Source organism: Lissotriton vulgaris, chromosome 8 (assembly GCF_964263255.1).
Source record: "Lissotriton vulgaris chromosome 8, aLisVul1.2, whole genome shotgun sequence".
NCBI lineage: Eukaryota > Metazoa > Chordata > Amphibia > Caudata > Salamandridae > Lissotriton > Lissotriton vulgaris.
In genome coordinates, this window is record NC_141696.1 from 1,391,749,616 (window position 1) to 1,391,769,859 (window position 20,244).

The window sequence follows — 20,244 nt, forward strand, 5'->3', positions numbered from 1 at the left end:
AAAAGGATAGTTGCCACGTGCTGGGGGTGTTTAAAATTTATGACTATACAGTCCCCTGTCCCAGTCTTTTTTGACGGCCCTACCCAATTTACACGTCTTACTGTCATAATTTGGTCCGAGTATAAAACAGGGAACCCGCAGTTTTTATTGAGCCAAGACACAGTTTTATTTTTCAAAGAGGATTGGGATTCATCAAAAGGAGATGCGGGATGAGTCCCGCAGGGGGGCACATTAGTTAGTACAGCCACAAACGGAGCACAATCTGGTGGTAAATTAAGATAGCGATTGTACCTCGGGGGTCTGGGTACTCTACTGGTTATTTGCTTTGTGGATGGTATCAGCGGAGCCGCTGCCACAGGGATATCTGGACGAATAGGGGTTTCAGAACCAGTGGCCACTGCAACAGCAGCATTCCCCCTTGCCTTATTACATGTATCGTTGATATCGGCAAGTTCTAAACCTTTCCTCCCAGAGGGTACACTTCCACAAGATGTGACACTATTCTTTGCTGATAACAGACCACCCAGCCTTGTCACTTCCTTTGCTAGGTTATCTATCTTACTCGTTAATGGTTTAATGAGCTCCTCCATTTTAGTTGTCAAAGAAGCTTCTAGATTTTTTATAAGTGAAGCTAGAAAATCAGGAGTTATGCTTACACCATTTCCATTACCATCATTGTTAGTGCCCGTAAAAACAAAAGGGGTTGGTATTGCAGGACAGATAATTGCATTACCATCCTTATTTTTAGACTTATTTTGCTTCCCATTTACCCTTTGAGAGAGTGTTCTACAAGATCTTATAGCCCTGGTTTCTGGTTGGGGCTCATGTAACACACTAGTATCAGGACATGACAGCACCTGAGGGTCAGAATGAGCCTCCACGTTAACTAAAATGGACACTGGAGGGTCAATAGAAATGACATCAGACGAGTTAATTACACATCCTTGTAACGGGCTGATAGGGGAGTTTTCAGATGACATTTCCCCTACCACAGAGTTTTTCCCCAGTGATGCACGCCTGTTATTATTTATCTGGTTTACTTTCCTAACCAGGAAATTATCAAGAGTAGCGGGACCCACCGGTGCCTTATCATTTTTGGATTTAGACATTATGAATGTTAATAGAACTAATACTTGCAAACAGATACCCTTCAATCTAAGCACTAAGTGTTAAAACAACCTGTACAGCTCAATATTAAAAAAGATCAGATGTCTTACACGCTCCAGGCGCGGAAATGGTCCACAAGGGGTAATAATAAGGGTCCAGGCCCAGTCCAGTCTCCTTCAGTCCCCTGAGGGCCACAGAGGGCCCGCCCTTTGCCCGAGCTTAGCCCGGCGCTGCCCGCGCGCGTCCCGCGGGGCGGGAGGCGTTCCTCAGCTATGTAGCACCTCCGGGCGCAGCCAGGCGTGTCAGGGATGCGCCGATAGTCCCAGGGGCACCTGGGTAATGTAGTTGTAAGCCGTTGCCCTCACGGCGCTTGTCGGTCAGCAGGGAGCCCCACAGCCGTTTCCCTCACGGCAGGAGCGGTCAAGCTGCGAGTCCGGTAAAGTATTCACCCCCGCTAGAGCGCTCGGCGCTCCTCAGCTATGTAGCGCCTCCGGGCGCAGCCAGGCGTGTCAGGGATGCGCCGATAGTCCCAGGGGCACCTGGGTAATGTAGTTGTAAGCTGTTGCCCTCACGGCGCTTGTCGGTCAGCAGGGAGCCCCACAGCCGTTTCCCTCACGGCAGGTGCGGTCAAGCTGCGAGTCCGGTAAAGTATTCACCCCCCAGCCAGTGAACTCTGCTAGGACAGGTAATAGATGGCTGGACTTTCAGACACCAGCTGCCTGTCTTGAATTTCTTTTTAAGACTGGTTCAAGATGGAAACCTATAAATATGTGTATTTACTGACAATCAGAGTAACTACTGATTTGTTGGAATGTCGGGTCACTTTCACTAAGGTGCAAAGCACTTCCTAATTTATTAACCAAGTGTATAAATCAGCTGACCCTTGTTTCGTCTCTCTCACAAAGATTATACTAAAAGGTTTATATTAGGATCAGAATGTGATTTGCCCAGTTCTCGTACACTTGTACCTCCAAGGGAGCAGTCATTTTTTGAACACTCTTGGAAAAGGGTAAAACAACTATAAGAGGAAGCCATTAATGGTGCCTTGTTTCTCACATTCCCATTTATGAATTTTTAATAGGCAGGTATGTACAAAGTGCTCAGTACTAAGGGTTGAACAGTTTGGAAGCACACCCAATTCATGCAGATAAAGAACTCAGTGAGGTAGAGTAGGACCACACCATCAATCGAGAGAGGGTGCAGCAACAGTAATCTGGCCTCTGACCTGCATACACCAGCTCTCACTTAATACACGCATGTCCTTCTTTGATCACATTCCAACTGGTATGTTAACTGAGGCTGGAAACTCGTGGCCATTCACTCCTCACAATTAATGATCTTCTATATCGCAACTTTCTCTAGGCAGGCTCCTGCAATCATACTGGAAGGTGAAGGTAAAATACAAGAGCACAACGTCCCGAAATAAGAGCACAGACAAATAGAGAAGGAACTAAACTGAGCACAGACGCAGAGAAGGAACTATGCAGAGCACAGACATAGAGAAAGAACTATACAGAGCACAGACACAGAGGAGGAACTATACTTAGCACAGACACAGAAAGGGAACTATACTGAGCACATACATATAGAGAAATAACTATTCCGAGCAAACACACTTAGAGGAGAAACTAAACTGAGCACAGACACAGAGGGGGAACATTATACTGAGCACAGACACAGAGGAGGAACTATACAGAGCACAGACACAGAAAAGGAACTATACTGAGCACAGACACAGAGAAGGAACTTTACTATTAATCACCAGACATTATAATCCTCGGAAATACATAGTACTAAAAAGACAGCATAAACAGGCATTTTAAATGAAACAAAGAGCCACATATGCTAACTGTCCTTTTCAAAGTAATAGGCTAACTTGAGGATCAATTATATACGGTCAATTGGCCTACACCAAATGAGTACAGGGTAAAGGGGTTCATGACCCACCTCATTAGTATGCATAAAGCAGAAATCAAATATGCCTCATTTTATACAGCAGTAAATGCGTGGTCAGAGGCCCACAAGAGACTGAAGACCTCTATGCCTGCTTTCACTACGTGCAGATGTAGACACCCCTTCCAGGGGAAGGGGCAAGCATCACAATGCATCAAACAGTGGAGCACGGCTGCAGCAGTATCGGGTGGGCATAGATCGTGATTAGCCTTTCCAGATACCCACGGCTGGTAAACACACCATATACGCATCAACAGCATACAATTTAGGATTGGCTAACATTAATGCTTTGTGTCTGGATAAGCATATGCAAAAAACTGAAACATTCCCTTGGAAGCCAAAAGTGCAGAAGAATGGCAGTTTGCCTCCCCTTTTTCTCTGCTTATTGCAAGGGTTTGCAACGTGAACACAACGATTCACAATGCCAACCACAAGGCACACAAATGCATTGTGAATAGATTGTTGCATTTGCAAAGGCAGCAGCATTGTACAACGATTCCATTCCGAAAGCAAAGCACATCCAGAAATCTGGCTCATGGTGCTTAATGAACAAAGAGGTAAGGAAGCGATTGGTCCTTGCCGCCAACTGTTGAAAACCGCACCATGCCAAACCAGTTCATTCCACCCCACACATCCACTAAACCTGTAGCCCTCCGCTCCCACCCCCTACACAGATGAAGGCAAAGCCATGGGAGGACAGAAAGGGGCTGGAACCAATTTAATGGCTGAGTGACCTCACAGCACAGAAACAGCCGCAGCTAATAGGGCCTTTGTCTCCACTTCCACCCGAGCTGGTAACGCGCCAGTCAAGAGTCAAGCGTCAGAAGCAGGTGGAACCTATTAGAGCTGTCAGAAAGTTTGAAAAATTGACTCTGGAGCTAAACTGAGGAGATTGGACTTGACAGTGTTGTCCTAATGATTCGAAGGACATTTTATGCAGTTTAATTTGGCCTGCTTTGATTATTCATTAGATCTCCAGATGGCCTGGGTTGTTATTGTACATATTAATGCATCCGCTGTGTTATTACTGGCGGTCCTGTCCCGGTCCTGTGGTCAGGATCTTAACCCGGCTGCAAGTCTCTCAATTAGTGTCATTGTCAAGCGAAGCTGTTCAAAGGCTTCGCGCCCTGGATCACACCCGCTCCTTGTGCATAAACAGACTGGACATTTCCTTTGCAGAAGATGCAGTCCTTCGAATGTGGGACTTGGAAGCTCAAGTTCAACTTAACCGGAACTCCGAGATACAAAACCAATAGTAACCCAGTATCAGCTTTCAAGGCAATCACTGAAGCAAACCTTATTCAAGCCTGGCTCTCAATATGAAGGACAGCAGGGTGGTCTGGAAGGTACCTTATCATGCCAACATTTACAGAGTTAACATACCGGCTATTGTGCAGCTCCTTCTTAAAAGATGACCAGCTCTGTGCCCACCAACCTCTCACACTAACGGGTGAGGGCAGAGGCACACACTTGTAACATACACGCATGTTGTGTTACCAGGCATTATGATCCTATAAAGTTAGGAGTTTTAGTGACAAAATAATAACTTGCAAGGGCAAAGAGAGAGTGGGTTGTAAGCTCAATCGGTATACCAAGAGATGCCACAATGTGGTTGCCGTTCAAGTTACCCATCAAGTACTTCTGATCTAATACAAGTAGCAAATCTTAACTTTCCCTTGGCTGAACTGTGAAACAGGGTCACTCCCAAACTTTACGGAAAATAATATATTATAAGAGCACCATGCCAGTGAACAAAGGAACTCTAATTCCATCACGAACAGCATGTGTACGAAGTATTCATAGAAAACTGTCCGTCAGCCAGGTTGTCTGTCCCCTTGGTCTATTCAGTCTATGTCTATGCAGTGTCGGTACCTGCAAGAGCTGTAGTTGGCGATTTTGAACCAAACTTAAACATTCAAAATGCTTATTCAAATTCGGAAAGACCACGTTAATTTGCAAAAGCAGAGCAGGGGCTACTGCTGCTGAACATTCATCATGGCTGCGGAGGACATTGCAGGGCTGCTTTGTTGGCATCGGAAGCCATTACAGAACAAGATGTTTCTTCGTGTTTGTTTTATATAGGTTGAATTATTACACAGCTTTAGTTGTACACAAGAGCTACCTGAAACAATAACACTGGACCGTCCTGGACACTTACACAGCTAATGAGGGAAGGTATTGTATGTGTACCCGCATCCCTATTCACTACATGGGAAAACCAGCGGTCAAAACAGACCCCACCCTGACCTGAAGGTCTGTCCTGCTGCCTCGGAGGGCCCACGTGCTACCTGAGCAACAATATGATTAGGCAGAATTACAAAATACACAAAATAAAACTGAATTCCGGGCGTTCAAAAACATGGGACCTTCCAGTCTGTCCTTAAAGAAGAGGTGTAACTAACTCCACTACGCAGTGCAGCGGGAGCCGAGGGTTAAGAGTGTGTCACTTAACACATAATGGACGAAATAATGAAACATTTCCAAAACTGTCGGTTCAATTATCAGTTCATATGATTAACAAACAGTATTTCTATCTCACATTCATAATAAGCGGCAATTAGGAAAGGAATTGGCTTGAGAGGAATTGAGTGTTAATGGCTTACCCGTCAAGCAGATTCATTGTGGTTGAAGTGACTTCAGCAAACAGCACTACCTGCCCAAGCTTCTTGGTGAGAAGATTTTGCCGATATACATCCGGGTTAAAGTAAACGGAGGAAAAGTCCTTCACCTGGGTGATAAGTGGTGCGAATTCTGGGGTTACCTCCATCTCCGGCTGGTACTCCAAGACAACCTTCAGGGACAATTTGCTGGATTTTATCATCCCTTCTGGGGACGCTTTTTGCAAAAGCCAGGGGGGGAAAGACGCTCGTACTTCCTGTATGAAATAAAAAAAGACAGAATAATTACGTCAATTCGTGTGAGACTCCTTCTACCCTCGCACCTCCTAAATTCAATTTTGATCCACTGCTTCTCATCTAAAGCATGTGTCTCTGCCCGGCAGAAAGCAAAGCATGTCTCATCTTCTTAAATGTTCTCTCTAGTAGCTTTATCTGTCCTTAGCTGGCTTCATCTGAACATGTATCCTGGTATTTGCACAAAGTAATCCAGGGCAGAGAAGGTAGCTCTTCTGCCTATATGGCAATGCCCCTTTCGAAGGCTTGTCAAAGGTAATGCCCTCTGGAACTTCAGCGGTAGTGGGGGACACAGATGTGAGTTTAGGAGTGGCTAGTGCGCAGCCGGTGTCACCTGTGGTAACACCGTGACGTTAACACACCAATAATGGAATTTTTAACTGAGCAGGTCTCTACGCACCCCGACTTTTTAATATTTATATGTTCCTTGTCTTGAATATTCTCAGGGCACTGGCCTCATCATCCACTCATACACTTTCAAGCAGCCATAAATGAGTAGGCAGGAAGAAATGTAATAAAACTAAATGGGGCCAAGACAGAGGTCCTTGTCCTAGGCCATGCTACATGCAGCCCACTTCCAGCATCTCCCGTCATCTTCAAAGCTCCTGTCTGCTATGGTGGTCTACCTTTTTGAAAACTGCAGCATGCTGGCTCACATCTATTGTCTCCAAACCAGCATTCTTCCAAATTTGTCAGTAAATGAGTAAAAATCTTGCATGCTCTGCTCCTAGGTAGCAGGTACTGTAGGCAAAACAAAAGTGGCTAAACTAACAGAACTCTGAGGGCAAACCACAGTACCATCTCACAACATTTCAAACAATCCAGAAAGATGCCACCTGCCTGATCATGGGTCAAAAAAGAACCCTGTATTCAATGGCTCCTAATCAGATCCCACACCAAATTCAAGTCCCTCCTTTATGCCAACAATTGCCTAGATGGCGTAGCCTCCAGACTGCCTTCACCACATGCCTATTTGCTATCAAACTAGTCTACTTCACAATCCAATCATAACACAAATAGAGAGGTGACCGATAGTTTTCAAAGTCCTAACACTCCAAAACTATCTATCTTTCTCTACCAGAAGCTGCCAACTATTACTCATCAACTTCAAAAAGCCCTAAAGAAGCACCTCTTCCTTAGCATTAGGCAACAAACATAACGGCACCATGCACATCCACAAGGGGTACCTTTTCAGATACAACTCCACTGAGGAGGGCTGTTTTGAAAGACATGGGCAACCTGGAGTGATCTAGTCCAGCAGTCCCCAGGAGCTGCTAGAAAAATCCTGAACACCTCAGCCTGTGGATGGAATTCCGTTACAGGTGCACAGTATCTTGAAATTTAAGTACACATCTAAATGATCTGGCAAGACCCGAGATGAACATCATGGTATCTCGTTTCTTTACTGAACTGACAGCAGTTAACATAAAATCAAAACCCAGAAACACTGGGAGAAAAACTAGGAAGACGTGAGATCTCAAGCCCGTGGTATCTACAGTGACCAACAACAAGTACTAGAGTTTCATTCAAGAATAACCTGCAATCTCTTTTGTTGCTGCGGACAGCTAAAAATAAATATCTTTTTGCAATAAAAATATGGCTGAAATGTTTTTGCTCACATTCTTACCTAAGTTCTTGTGCTGGATTTCATTAGGATCATTTGAATATGTTTACTGCATACACAGGCGTCCCTATGGCCATTGCATGGGAGGGACTTCTCCCTCAAAGCTGATCTAGTAAGGCACACAGAGCTTCCCAAGTAGGCAATGGGAGCTGTTAAGTCATGCAGGAGTCTTGAGGGAAGCTCATGGGGCAGAAAGCTAACACAACCTCGCTACACCTATGGCCCTGGAAGCAGCAACAGGGGCTTTTCAGAACCAGTGAGCGGATGCCACTCTTGCGGGCAATAGCAGGGGACAGTGCAGGCGTTAATAGATGGCTGCATGTGGTCTCTAGAAGTACATGTGCTTAAGATGTTTGCAGACCTCATTGTTCTTGGACATCTGCCAGCAAGAACTGCTGTCCCAAAACTCCCGTGCAGAGCGGCATCACCACAGCATATTCTATTAAGCTGAAAGAATTTAATCCATAATAACAGGCACCCACACACTTACAAGCTCCTTGCTCCAGCACTAGCTCAAAGGTATTTTATATGCTTTTAAGGACTCGATTGAGGGGGTGGTGAGCCTTTTCACCTTCTCTATGCAAAAGGTCTGAGCCCTGTTTAGACCAAACATTCTCTGCAACACGACCCTCTGGCCAGAGGAAGGAAGTTGCTGACCTCAGGGCCACTGCCAAGAATGAGGACCAGTACTCCTTCTCGGATGAAGGTGAGAATGATGCTGATACCTCAGATGCCACAAAAGAATACAGTGCCTCATATAGAGGTGCAAGCCTAGGGAAACATAGTGAGAGGCTGGACACATAGTCCCAAATCCTAGCAAACATCTGATGTTACTGAGGAGATCAGAGTCTGATATTTGCTCACAAGTTTCTTGGACATCCCAGGCATTCTGAATGTGTCTCGTCAAGGAGAGTGCGCTTCAGGAAACCTCTGGTTTGAAAGGTGAGAAAACAACTACTGGGCAAAGACCCTAGGCATGGTTAATCAAAGAAAGCAACGCATTCGCATAGTACTCAGAAATACCAGAGTACCTGGCAAAACAATGACAAATGGCAAGCGCAAAGCTACTACAGCTACCCTATCAAAAGGAGAAGAGGAATAAAAAGGTCCTACATAAGAGCTACCAAAGTCACTGGGAGCATTGCAGCTGAAAATACCTTCTTCACCAGTTAGAGTTGAAGAGAGACTTCATCTGTTTGTACACAATCAGGTGACATCGACCTCTGATGTGTGGCTATGCAGAGATTCAAAATAGAGTCCATTGTGTCATGTGTAAAGACCATGTGACTGTCACTTTCTAGGGACTTTTGATTGGAGATGAGTGATTGAGTGAACCAAGATGCGACAGGTGAAGTTCCAAATAACTCTTCTTCATTCGGGGAACAAAATGGCATTTGACTGGTGATGAATCTGAGGGAATCCAATGCTTAAGTGTTGAACAGACACCTTAAAAAGTAAAAAAATTACCTCCTCAGGAATTTGCTACTGGCGGGCGTCTGGATCGCCGATGCAACTTGAAGGAGACACATCTTGCTTTCTGACTGTCAAACCGCATACATGTCTTCTGCAGATATGTGGTCGATAAGTTAAAGGTGATGGAATCCTTTCAACTGATTTTGAGGAGGTTATGAGTCAAACTGTTTTGATGGGTCAAGGGAACTTTTATCAAACAGATAACCAACAGGGATTCCCCAGAATTTGGAAGCACAGATAGAGTTCTGGTGGCATTTGAAACAGGTACAACTACTTGTGGGGGGTTATGGATTGGAGGGTGAGGGACACATACCTTTGCCCAACTGAACAAACATTAGCTGTAGGAAACCCAAAAAAAGAAGTAATTACCAAAGGAAGGATCAAGCAGCATCCAAAGTCCTCACAGGGGACAACCCCTTTTAGAGTTCTTCAGGTTCTTATGTACACAAAGACCTCTCATCCAGAAGCTCATCAGATATAGCCTTCAGCTCTTTGAGGCTGGATTATTTTTAGCCCCAAAATGTATATGAAAATGCCTCACTGACAGAGGGTACAAATCCCAATACGGCATCTGAGGCTCCTACAGCCGACAATGACGAGAGTGAATGGGCTGCAGAGGGTTTTAGTATCGACGAACATAACGATCAGCCCGGGCCTTTAACGCCCATAGTACCTCAAAACAGGGCCAAAAATGACTGCTCTGAGAAATTTACAAACCGGATAACAGTTAAAAAGCCCATCCATATCAACTCCCCCCCCCGGAATCTCACCCCTACACCATAGTAATGATAGGCGTCCCGAAACTTGGTGAGGGAAAAACGGAAACGTACGGGGAATTAAAAAATAAAGTGAGCCACTGGCTAACCACTCACAGACCGATTCCCTCACACTTCAATGGCCATATATCCTATGTCAGAAGGGTAGACTGGGTGGGACACAGATTTAAGTCCACAGAGGATGAGTGTATTATCGGAAGTTTTAGAGACACCCGTGTGGCAAGATATATTAGCAGTCGGAGGGATGGTCCCACAAATAGTCTGATTCGCACTATGGGTCTCAACTATTTCTATCCTCCAAATAATCGGGGGCTAAATAACACACATCAACATTTCTCGCTGGAACAGGGGACATTTAACGCATATGTTAACGAACATCCAACCTGGGACATTACAGGGAACTATGGGCGTTATACCCCAAATGACTCATTACATCCAAATCGGGCCATACCCAGGGACTATAGAACTATAAATCCCTTTGCTACGCAACCAGAGAGGCGGGAAGGCCCACATCAATTATATCAATATGAGTATCCTTACTCAACTCATCTTAATAATCAGTACAGTGTCCCTATTTCAAATAGGTTTGATGCCCTCTATGGACAGGGAGGCTTGGAGGGGGTTGATTGACTACCTGTAACATCAATTTTGCCTGATTATACCGACTATATACATCATGATATAGGCCTAGGTAATGAGGTTAACATAATTGCGTTGCATGAATCCATTCCTGCTAAAAAACCTAAACTAAACAACCTCATAGATCAAGAAAAGGGATACCCACTAGAGGCCGTACCATCACTAGTCCGGCTAAACCCAACCACTGACTTATTAAATGACTATAGTCCTGTTCCCACTCATATAGATCAAACTTATAACATCATGGAAGAGCAGGAAGTCACAAGTACAGAGCCACCTTACGTAAACCTAGCCGATAAGGTAAACACAGACATAGACACCGAAATACAGTGCTCATTAATACCCTGTAGTGCAAGCTTAGTCTCTTGGAATACTGCAGGGCTGGCTGATAAAGCTTGCGACCACCCCACCTGGCTGTCTTTTGTCAAGCAACACGCTGTGATATTGCTCCAAGAAACATGGCTGGTAGAAAAAAATGTTTACATTGAGGGGTATCAAAGTTTCTTTACACCAGCCGAACCATCGAGTAGTGGTAGAGCAAAGGGGGGCCTGGCAACCTACGTTAACTTGGCACTAACTTGTCAAACAGTCAAGCGTCATTCTGGCAACAGAAATATCCAAGTTCTAGAGCTAAAGAGGGGCAAAAACACTCTGATCAACTTTTATAACGCAGTAAATCAGAACGGAGAGTGCGACTTATTGCCCTTGTGTGACTTCTTGAGAGACAATGCGGGAAATCTGCAGCGCCAAATACTGATCGCAGGTGATTTCAATACCCATCCTTGGGGGAACCCAGGAGTGACTGTTATCGGACAATTGGGATGTAATAGCCTGAAAGGCTTTCACTTCGATCATTCTCGGCGTGGAACACAACTAAACTCTCTGATGAACGAAAATAATTTAATTACAGCCATGACTGTGGTGGCGGAGCACACCCTTCACCCCGTCCCCACGGATAAAGGCCACACAAATGGGTCATACATAGATCATATCTTATTATCCGCTGATCTTGCCAATTTCGTCTTAGACTTCTCCATCCAAATGAACATTCATAGTGACCACAACCCTATCTGCATCAAATTGGGTGGGGGAATCTTCGAACAGCGTAAGTCACGTGAAGCTCGTGGGACTCTAAAGTGTATAAATGGAAAGCGTCGCCTAAAATGGACAATGGTGAACTGTGAAAATTTGTACACCTCAATTAATAACCTGTGCAGTTCCGAACTTTTTCTCTGTGTGTCACCTGCATCATCATCACAACAAACCTTGGCTGCATTTGAGGGCGTTGTATTAACAGTAGGGTCATTGCTAATGATGCCAGTTAAAGGGAATGCCGGCAGTAACCCGAAATGGTTTGACAATTCCTGCTCTAAGGCCAGCCGAGATCTTAAGATGGCCCTGAAAACAAAACCCAGAGACCCGGTTCGTATTAAGGCCATGCGCACCAGGTATAACAAGTCCCTTGCTATACGAAAGAAAGAGGTAAAGACAAGTGTTTGGGAGACCCTTTTAGATCCTAAAACCTTGGGAAACAGCGCCAAGTTCTGCGAAATTATAAATAAACCCCTGTTTGACCAACCAAGTAATTCTGTCCTTGGCACAAACATCCCAGAGGAGGAGTGGGTCAACCATTTTAGTTCGATTTTTAAAAGTAATGAGTCTCAAGCAGAATATAGTCTTGTCGCTCCTAAGGAGAACTCTCTGCTCTTTTCAATTAATGAGGTTGAAAAAGGAATCCAAGGGCTAACAAGTAACAAGGCCCCAGGACCAGATGGCCTCCCTCCGGACCTTTTTAAATCTTGCACATCGCTATGGGCTCCTGTCCTTACCGCTGTACTTAATGCAGCAGCGGTCTCTGGCTGCCCAAAGTCGTGGGGGTCTCCGCCATAGTACCCGTGTTTAAGAAAGGAGACCGCAATAGCCCCCTCTGCTACAGACCAATATCTTTAATTAATTCTGTGGTCAAAGTAGTGGGGGAAGTAATCTTAAACAGGTTAGTAGCATGGGCAGATGAAAACAAAGTAATATCCCCAATCCAATATGGCTTCAGGCCCGGTCACTCTACGGTCACCCAGTGTTTGAACCTGTATTTGATCATAGGGAAATACACCATGGCCCGGCAAGGTACAATTCACATGGCGTTCATGGACCTATCGTCGGCTTTCGACTGTGTAAATCGTGGTAGGCTCTGGGACGCCATGGCCAAAATGGGTGTAGAGCAGAACCTAATTAACCTGTTAGCAGATATGCATTCCGACACGAGAGCAAATGTCCGGTACACACAAGATCTAAAAGTAACAAGAGACTATGGAGTGCATCGGGGTGTCCGGCAAGGGTGCATTCTAGCCCCGTTTCTCTTCAATCTATATATAAATGACCTGGAAGAGCATCTTCTAAATACGGGAGCAGATTATCCCTATGTCGGACGGAAAGGTCTGCCGGTTCTGCTCTATGCGGACGACGCAGTCCTGCTATCCAGGACTGCAATTGGTCTTCAAACATTGTTAAATTCCTTCCTTGCTTTTATGAAGTCTCGAGACCCGAGCATTAATAACTCCAAATCCTAAGTAATGAAGGTAGGCCTAGGTAATAAAAAGCCAAACTCCCTCAATGTTAACAGGGAAAAAATCCCAGTAACAAAAACATTTTCTTATCTTGGTGTCCTGTTCGATCACCAACTGAACTGGGGACCCGCGATACAGAACAAAAAGGGGGAGGTAACCCGGGCAAATGCAGCAATACTTGACTTTGCAAGAAAAATGGGCAATAGCCCAGTGGCTGCACTGCTCCAACTTTACCAGGCCAAGAGCGTTGCCATTGCATGTTATTGTAGCGAGCTATGGGTGTACGCCTCACTAGGAGGCCTGGAGGTAGTAGAAAACAACTTTCTAAAACAGGTATTGAGGGTTCCAAGGGGAACAGCAAACTTTTCTGTATATGAAGAGTTGGGTATGCCTTACCTATGTGACAAGATAGCCGTAAACCCTTTACTTTGCTGGCTAAACTGCTGGTTAAACAGTGATTTACCCCTTACCCAACAAATCTTGAGGGAAGCATTAACATGGGAAAATAGGCTTAAAGTTCCCTGGATTAAGTACTTAAGTAACTGTTTTACTGAACTAGGGCGCCCCGAACTCTTTTTAACCCCAGAATCCATTACGAAATTGGATGTTATCAATGTGAAGAAGATCTTTATCACATCCAGGTATTTAGCTCGGGAGGATGGCGAACTAAAGAAAGGCAGTGTACGGAAACATGTACTACTAAAAACCTCTTTGCTCATGGAACCGTACCTGTCATGGCCCATGTCAGGTTACGACCGTTTCCTGCTGACGAGGTTTCGCCTGGACTCATTCCACCTATTATTGGCCGTACCTAAGGGGACCCACCGTGGTCAAGTGTTGCCGGCTTGCGGCTGCGACGAAAAGTCTCCGCAAGACCAGGCACACTTTCTGTTTATCTGCCCCTACTACACTGTACCACAGAGGCTATACTTAAAACCTTGCCTCAAAAAATTGAACTTTGCACAAATTAGACCCGCACTTTATTACCTTCAGCTGTTAAGTTGTGATTGCACTTTATTTGTATGCAGCTTTTTAAAACTAGCACTTAAATTTAGGAAAAGCATGGAGGGGTAACGGTGCTACTGATAGATATATTTTTAGCTAATAATAATTATTTATATTTTTATAGTACATTCTGCTTGTGACTTTCTTGTTCTATGTTGCTTTAAAAAAAATATGGAATATGCTACTTACCAGTATGCATCTGTTCTTGGCATAGAGGGCTGCAGAGTGGTACATTATGAATAGATCGCCATCTGGTGTTGGGCTCGGATGATTGCACTTTGTTTTTCTCTTGGAGAGTCTTTTGTCTCTTGGTGACTCCTCCCTTAGTTGGTAGTGCGCATGGGCATCGGCTCCATCCTTAGATTGTTTTGCCATAGTAGGGTTAGATGGAGTAGTATAGTAGAATACAGATAAGAGTGCCCATGTAAGTGTATCTAAATAAGATAATGTTGGAACAGACACAGGTTTCCGGGGAGGCTGGGAGGGCATGTACCACTCTGCAGCCCTCTATGCCAAGAACAGATGCATACTGGTAAGTAGCATATTCCGTTCGAGGCATATGGGCTGCAGATGGTACATTATGAATAGACTATACAGCAGTTCTCTCCCTAGCGGTGGTCGCCCGTGTCTGTTGCAACTGTCTGAAACAATGTTTTTAATACTGCTTGTCCCACTCTAGCTTGTTGTGTTGTGTGCACATCTACACAATAGTGTTTTGTGAAGGTGTGCGGTGTAACCCAGGTAGCCGCTTTGCATATGTCATCTAGTGGAATGTTTCCCAGAAATGCCATAGATGCTCCTAGTTTACGTGTAGAGTGAGCTCTAGGAGGAACAGTTAATGTTCTCTTTGCCTTTAAGTAGCATATTTGAATGCATTTTACAATCCATCTGGCAATGCCCGCTTTGGAGATGGGATTGCCTTGATGTGTGGGAGAAAACGCAACAAATAGCTGTTTTGTCTTTCTGAAAGTTTGTGTTCTTTCTATATAGTACAATATGGCCCTTCTAACATCCAGTGTATGTAGGGCTCTTTCAGCTACTGTAATTCCACTGACTGATTGATGTGGAATGCTGAAATAACCTTCGGTAAGAATTTTGGGTTTGTTCTAAGAACCACTTTATTTTGGTGTAGCTGCATAAATGGTTCTTGAATCGTAAAAGCCTGCAGTTCACTTACTCTTCTAAGTGACGTGATAGCTATGAGGAAGGCTACCTTCCATGTGAGGAATTGTATTTCACACCTATGCATAGGTTCAAATGGTGGCCCCATTAGTCTGGTAAGCACTATGTTGAGATTCCAGACTGGGGAAGGTGGTCTTCTTGGTGGAATGACTCTTTTGAGTCCTTCCATGAAAGCTTTAATTGCTGGTACTTTAAACAGTGACAGATGTTGCCTGTTTTGTAGGTACGCCGCTATGGCTGCGAGATGAACTCTGATAGAGGTATATGCTAGGTTACATTGCTGTAAGTGTAATAAATAGCAAATGATTTGTTTAGTGGATGCGTCCAGAGGGTTGATGTGCTTACTGTTACAGTGTATAGCAAACCTCTTCCATTTTGCTGCATAGCATGCTCTGGTGGTAGGACGTCTTGCTTGTTTAATGATTTCCATGCATTCTGGTGGTAAATCTAAATACCCAAACTCTATGACCTCAGGAGCCAGATCGCTAGGTTCAGTTGTTTGGGATCTGGGTGCATTATTTCTCCATGGTTCTGTGTAAGATGCATGGGTAATAACCTTAGCTTTTGATGTGGTACTTGTGAGAGTTGTAGCAGCGTGGTGAACCACGGCTGTCTTGCCCACGTGGGTGCCACTAGTATCATTGTCATTGAATGTTGCTGCAGTTTCCGAACCAGTAATGGAATTAGTGGTAGAGGAGGGAACGCGTAAGCAAATCTGTTGGACCAATTTATCCACAGTGCATTGCCCTGGGACCTTTGGTGTGGGTACCTGGATGCGAAGTTTTGGCATTTTGCGTTCTGATGATTGGCAAACAGATCTATCTCTGGTTGCCCCCATTTTTGGAAGAATGGCTGTAGTATTTGGTCGTGCAGCTCCCATTCGTGTACTTGTTCTGACTGTCTGCTTAGGATGTCTGCTATTTGATTTTGAACTCCTGGTAGGTGTTCCGCTAACAGGTAGATCTTTTGAGGAATGGCCCATCTCCATATGTCCTGTGCTAGTCTGGACAGTTGGAGAGAGTGTGTCCCCCCCTGTTTTTGAATATAATACATTGCAGTCATGTTGTCTGTTCTGATCAGGACTGCTTTGCCTGTTATTTGCATTTGGAAAGCTTTTAGTGCTAGAAATATTGCTAATAGTTCTAGGTAGTTGATGTGCAGTTTCTTTTGCTGCACACTCCACTTCCCCTGTACTGTGTATCTGTCCATATGCGCCCCCCATCCGGAGAGCGATGCGTCCGCTGTTATTATCACTTGTGGAATTGGCTCTAGGAACGACCGTCCCTTGGAAATGTTTTCTGTGTTCCACCACTTCAGAGAGCGATACGTCCGGTCGTTTACCAACACCAGATCTGTAATCTGACCTTGAGCCTGATTCCACTGTGTCGCTAGACACTCTTGTAGTGGGCGCATTTGTAGTCTGGCATGTGGTATTAGCAGTATGCAGGAGGACATCATGCCTAATAGTTGCATAAACACTCGTGCTGGTAGTGAGTGTTGTGGTTGAAATCTTTGTATTAACCCGACCATTGTCTGTACTCTGATTGGGTTGGGGTATGCTATTGCCTTTTCTGTGTCTACTGTAGCCCCCAGGTATTGCTGAATCTGGTTTGGTTGCAGGTGTGATATTTTGTAGTTCACCGTGAACCCTAGGTGGTGCAGCAATTGAATTGTCTTCTGTGTGTTGTGAAGACATTCTTCCTTTGACTTGGCCTTTATTAGCCAATCGTCCAAGTATGGGAAGACATGTATTTGTTGTCTTCTTAGGTGTGCTGCCACCACAGCTAGGCATTTTGTGAAAACTCTCGGTGCTGTTGTGACACCGAACGGAAGGACTTTGAACTGATAGTGTTGTCCTTCTAACACAAACCTTAGGTATTTTCTGTGGGCTTTGTGAATTGGGATATGGAAGTAAGCGTCTTTTAGATCCAGTGTAGAAAGAAAGTCCCCTTTCTTCAGTAAAGGGAGTACTTGTTGGAGCGTGACCATGTGGAAGTGCTCCGAATTTATGTAAGCATTGAGAGGTCTGAGGTCTAATATTGGTCTTAGGGACCCGTCCTTTTTGGGGATCAGGAAGTATAGAGAGTATACTCCTGTGCCCTGTTGATCTTTTGGGACCTTCTCTATTGCATGCTTTTGTAGAAGTGCTAGCACTTCTTCTCTTAACAATGTCAGATGATCTTGACTCATTGGACGCTGTTTGGGGGGATGTTTGGTGGGGTAGCTGTGAGTTCTAGGCAATAACCATGTTGGATAATTTGTCTCACCCACTTGTCTGACGTGATGTTTTCCCAGACAGGTAGGAACTGTGATAGACCTCCCCCGACCGGTGTTATGTGGTCTGGGGGGAGTTCTATGAAGTCACTGTTTTGGTGTTGAGGCGTTGCGGTTGTTATTATTTCCGCGGCCTCTTCCCTTATTGTTGTTACCTCTGTAACTGCCTCTTGAATTACCTCTGGGTGATGTTGGTGTGAAAGATGTGGATTGCTGATTCGTTCCTGTGTTCTTTGAGCCCCCTCTATAGGTGGATCTACGAAAGGAACCTCTGTGTGTTGGCTGTTGCAATGCTCCCATTGACTTAGCCGTTTCCGTATCTTTCTTCATTTTTTCTAATGTCTCGTCTGTGCTTGAACCAAACAATGTCTTCTGATCAAATGGTTTGTTCAGTAGGGCTGTTTGTACTTCTTGTTTGAATCCTGAGATTCTAAGCCATGCGTGCCTTCTTAGCATGACACTAGTGTTAATCGACCTTGCTGCAGTGTCCGCTGCGTCTAATGCACATTTAATGGAAGTATTGGTTATTATTTTACCTTCCTGTATTAATTGGTCTGCCTTCTTCTGATGTTCTTTTGGGAGATGCGTGAGAAGTTTCTCTAACTCATCGTAATGTGCCCTGTCGTAACGTGCGAGTAGTGCTTGTGTATTGGCTATACGCCAGCTATTCGCTGCCTGTGATGCTACTCTTTTGCCTGATGCATCTATTAACTTCGACTCTTTATCTGGTGGAGGAGCCTCTCCTGTAGATAATGAGTTTGCTCTTTTACGAGCGTTTGAGACCACCAGCGAGTCTAGAGGTACATGCCCTCTAATAAATATTGGGTCCTTTGGAGCCGCTTTGTATTTTTTATCGATTCTTGGGTTTAACACCCTGGCTCTCACTGGGTTTTCGAATATTTCCTCTGTGTGAGTAAGAAGACCCTTCAACATAGGAAGAGTACCTGATGTTCTCTGTGCATTAGGTAGAGTCTCTAACAAGAAATTCTCTATTTGAGGTTCTGTATGCATATCTAGTTTGTGATATTTTGCTGCCCTATTAATGAGCTGCACAAAACCTGTGTTATCATCAGGTGGTGAAGGCTTTGAGGGATATAGCTCTGGGTCGTTGTCCTCATCTGACCCTACATCATAATTTTCCCATGGATCCTCCTCATCTGGGATAGTTTCGTCATCCCCTTGAGGTTCTCCCTCCCCTAGATCACTGTCTACATCTGACTGAGGTGTAGCTGGTCTTGGTGTGGAAGGTGTAGGAATATTTGGCCTATTGTGAGGAATAGGAGAAGAGGGTGTTACTCTAGGACGAGGAGAAGCAGGAGGAGTTATATTCGTCCCCATTGTTCTCTTTTTTGAAGGAAGAGGTTTATCTTCTGACTGTTCACTCTTTCTCTTCTTCGTGACCACTTTCCCAGTTTGTGGATCAATAAACAAGATCTTTTGTTTGGGATCTGTCTGTTGCTCCTGAATCGGTACCGAGGGTCCTGGTTCCGAGAGGTGCTTTTGTTTTCGATCGTCAGATCTTGTTGTTTTCGACACCGAATGTCTGCTCGATTCCGACTTTCTTGGTATCGAGTGTCTCTTGGGCGATAAGTCATATTTATGTTTCGACATGGAATGTTTCGATACCGAGCTCTCCTTTGTATGTAGCCTCGGTGCCAAAGTCGATGTCGCCCTTTTCTCGGATCCGACATGGTGGGAGTCCGAGTGTTTCGGTTTCAGTTTCGGTTTCGTTGCCGGGCCCGAGGGCGGGGCGTCGGAAACTTTTTTCAGCGGTTTGACCGGGCCCGAGGGCGGGGTCGTTACCGCACGGGGTCGGTTTTTCGGTAAGGGGACGTCGTCACTCACGGTTTGTTGCTCGATGAGTTCTTCAACCTCCGACTGGTCCCCTTCCGACCCCGACTGGTCCTCTTCTTCCTCGATTTGTTCGTCTCCGAACAGCTCCGGGATCGCTTCCGCCTGCATTCTGGAAACCTCGTGTCTTCGAGCTCGACGATTTCTAATCGTTAGCTTGGAGGAGAATGCTGCGCAGGCTTCGCAGTCCCTGGATTCATGTTCAGGCGATAGACAGAGGTTGCACACCTCGTGTAGGTCCTTGTGTGGGAACTTAGCACCACACGTTGGACATTTTTTGAATGGAGTCCTTTCCATGGACTCCGGGCTTGACTGCGTCGAGAAAGGCCTCCTGTTCTTCGACGTAGATCCAAGTTTTTCTCTTCTATTTTGAATTTGTAACGCGTCGGAATGGAAATGAACGCGTTCGAATAACAATACCGTCGAATTGGAAAGGGAATACGCGCCGAAAATCACTTTCTTCTGAAGTTGATCTGGAGCGTCTCGATCTTCATCCGAACCCGATGGCGGAAAAAAACAATCTAAGGATGGAGCCGATGCCCATGCGCACTACCAACTAAGGGAGGAGTCACCAAGAGACAAAAGACTCTCCAAGAGAAAAACAAAGTGCAATCATCCGAGCCCAACACCAGATGGCGATCTATTCATAATGTACCATCTGCAGCCCATATGCCTCGAACATATATATATCTTTTTGACTATATGTGTTAATGTATGTCTAATGAAATATGCTTTTATGGTTGTTACTACAAATAACCGAATAAAGTTATTTGACTTGACTATATGAAGTTCAAAGAGAATACCCTTAACTGGCTTACTCCATAACTTTCATTGGCCGAGAGCACTTGTGTATCAGCCTCACTTGATGCCTGTGCACTAGGGAG

At 44.9% G+C, this 20,244-nt stretch overlaps 1 protein-coding gene across 2 annotated transcripts in view; it reads right to left on the reverse strand.

Moving 5' to 3' along the window:
* The window catches only part of HLCS (holocarboxylase synthetase), a 933,637-nt gene that overhangs the window by 550,325 nt on the left and 363,068 nt on the right, over positions 1-20,244 (reverse strand). For both annotated transcript variants that reach the window (XM_086935401.1, XM_086935400.1), the window contains exon 6: positions 5,664-5,935. In XM_086935401.1, coding sequence (XP_086791527.1) covers positions 5,664-5,935 — 272 coding nt within the window. The remainder of the gene's footprint in view (positions 1-5,663; positions 5,936-20,244) is intronic.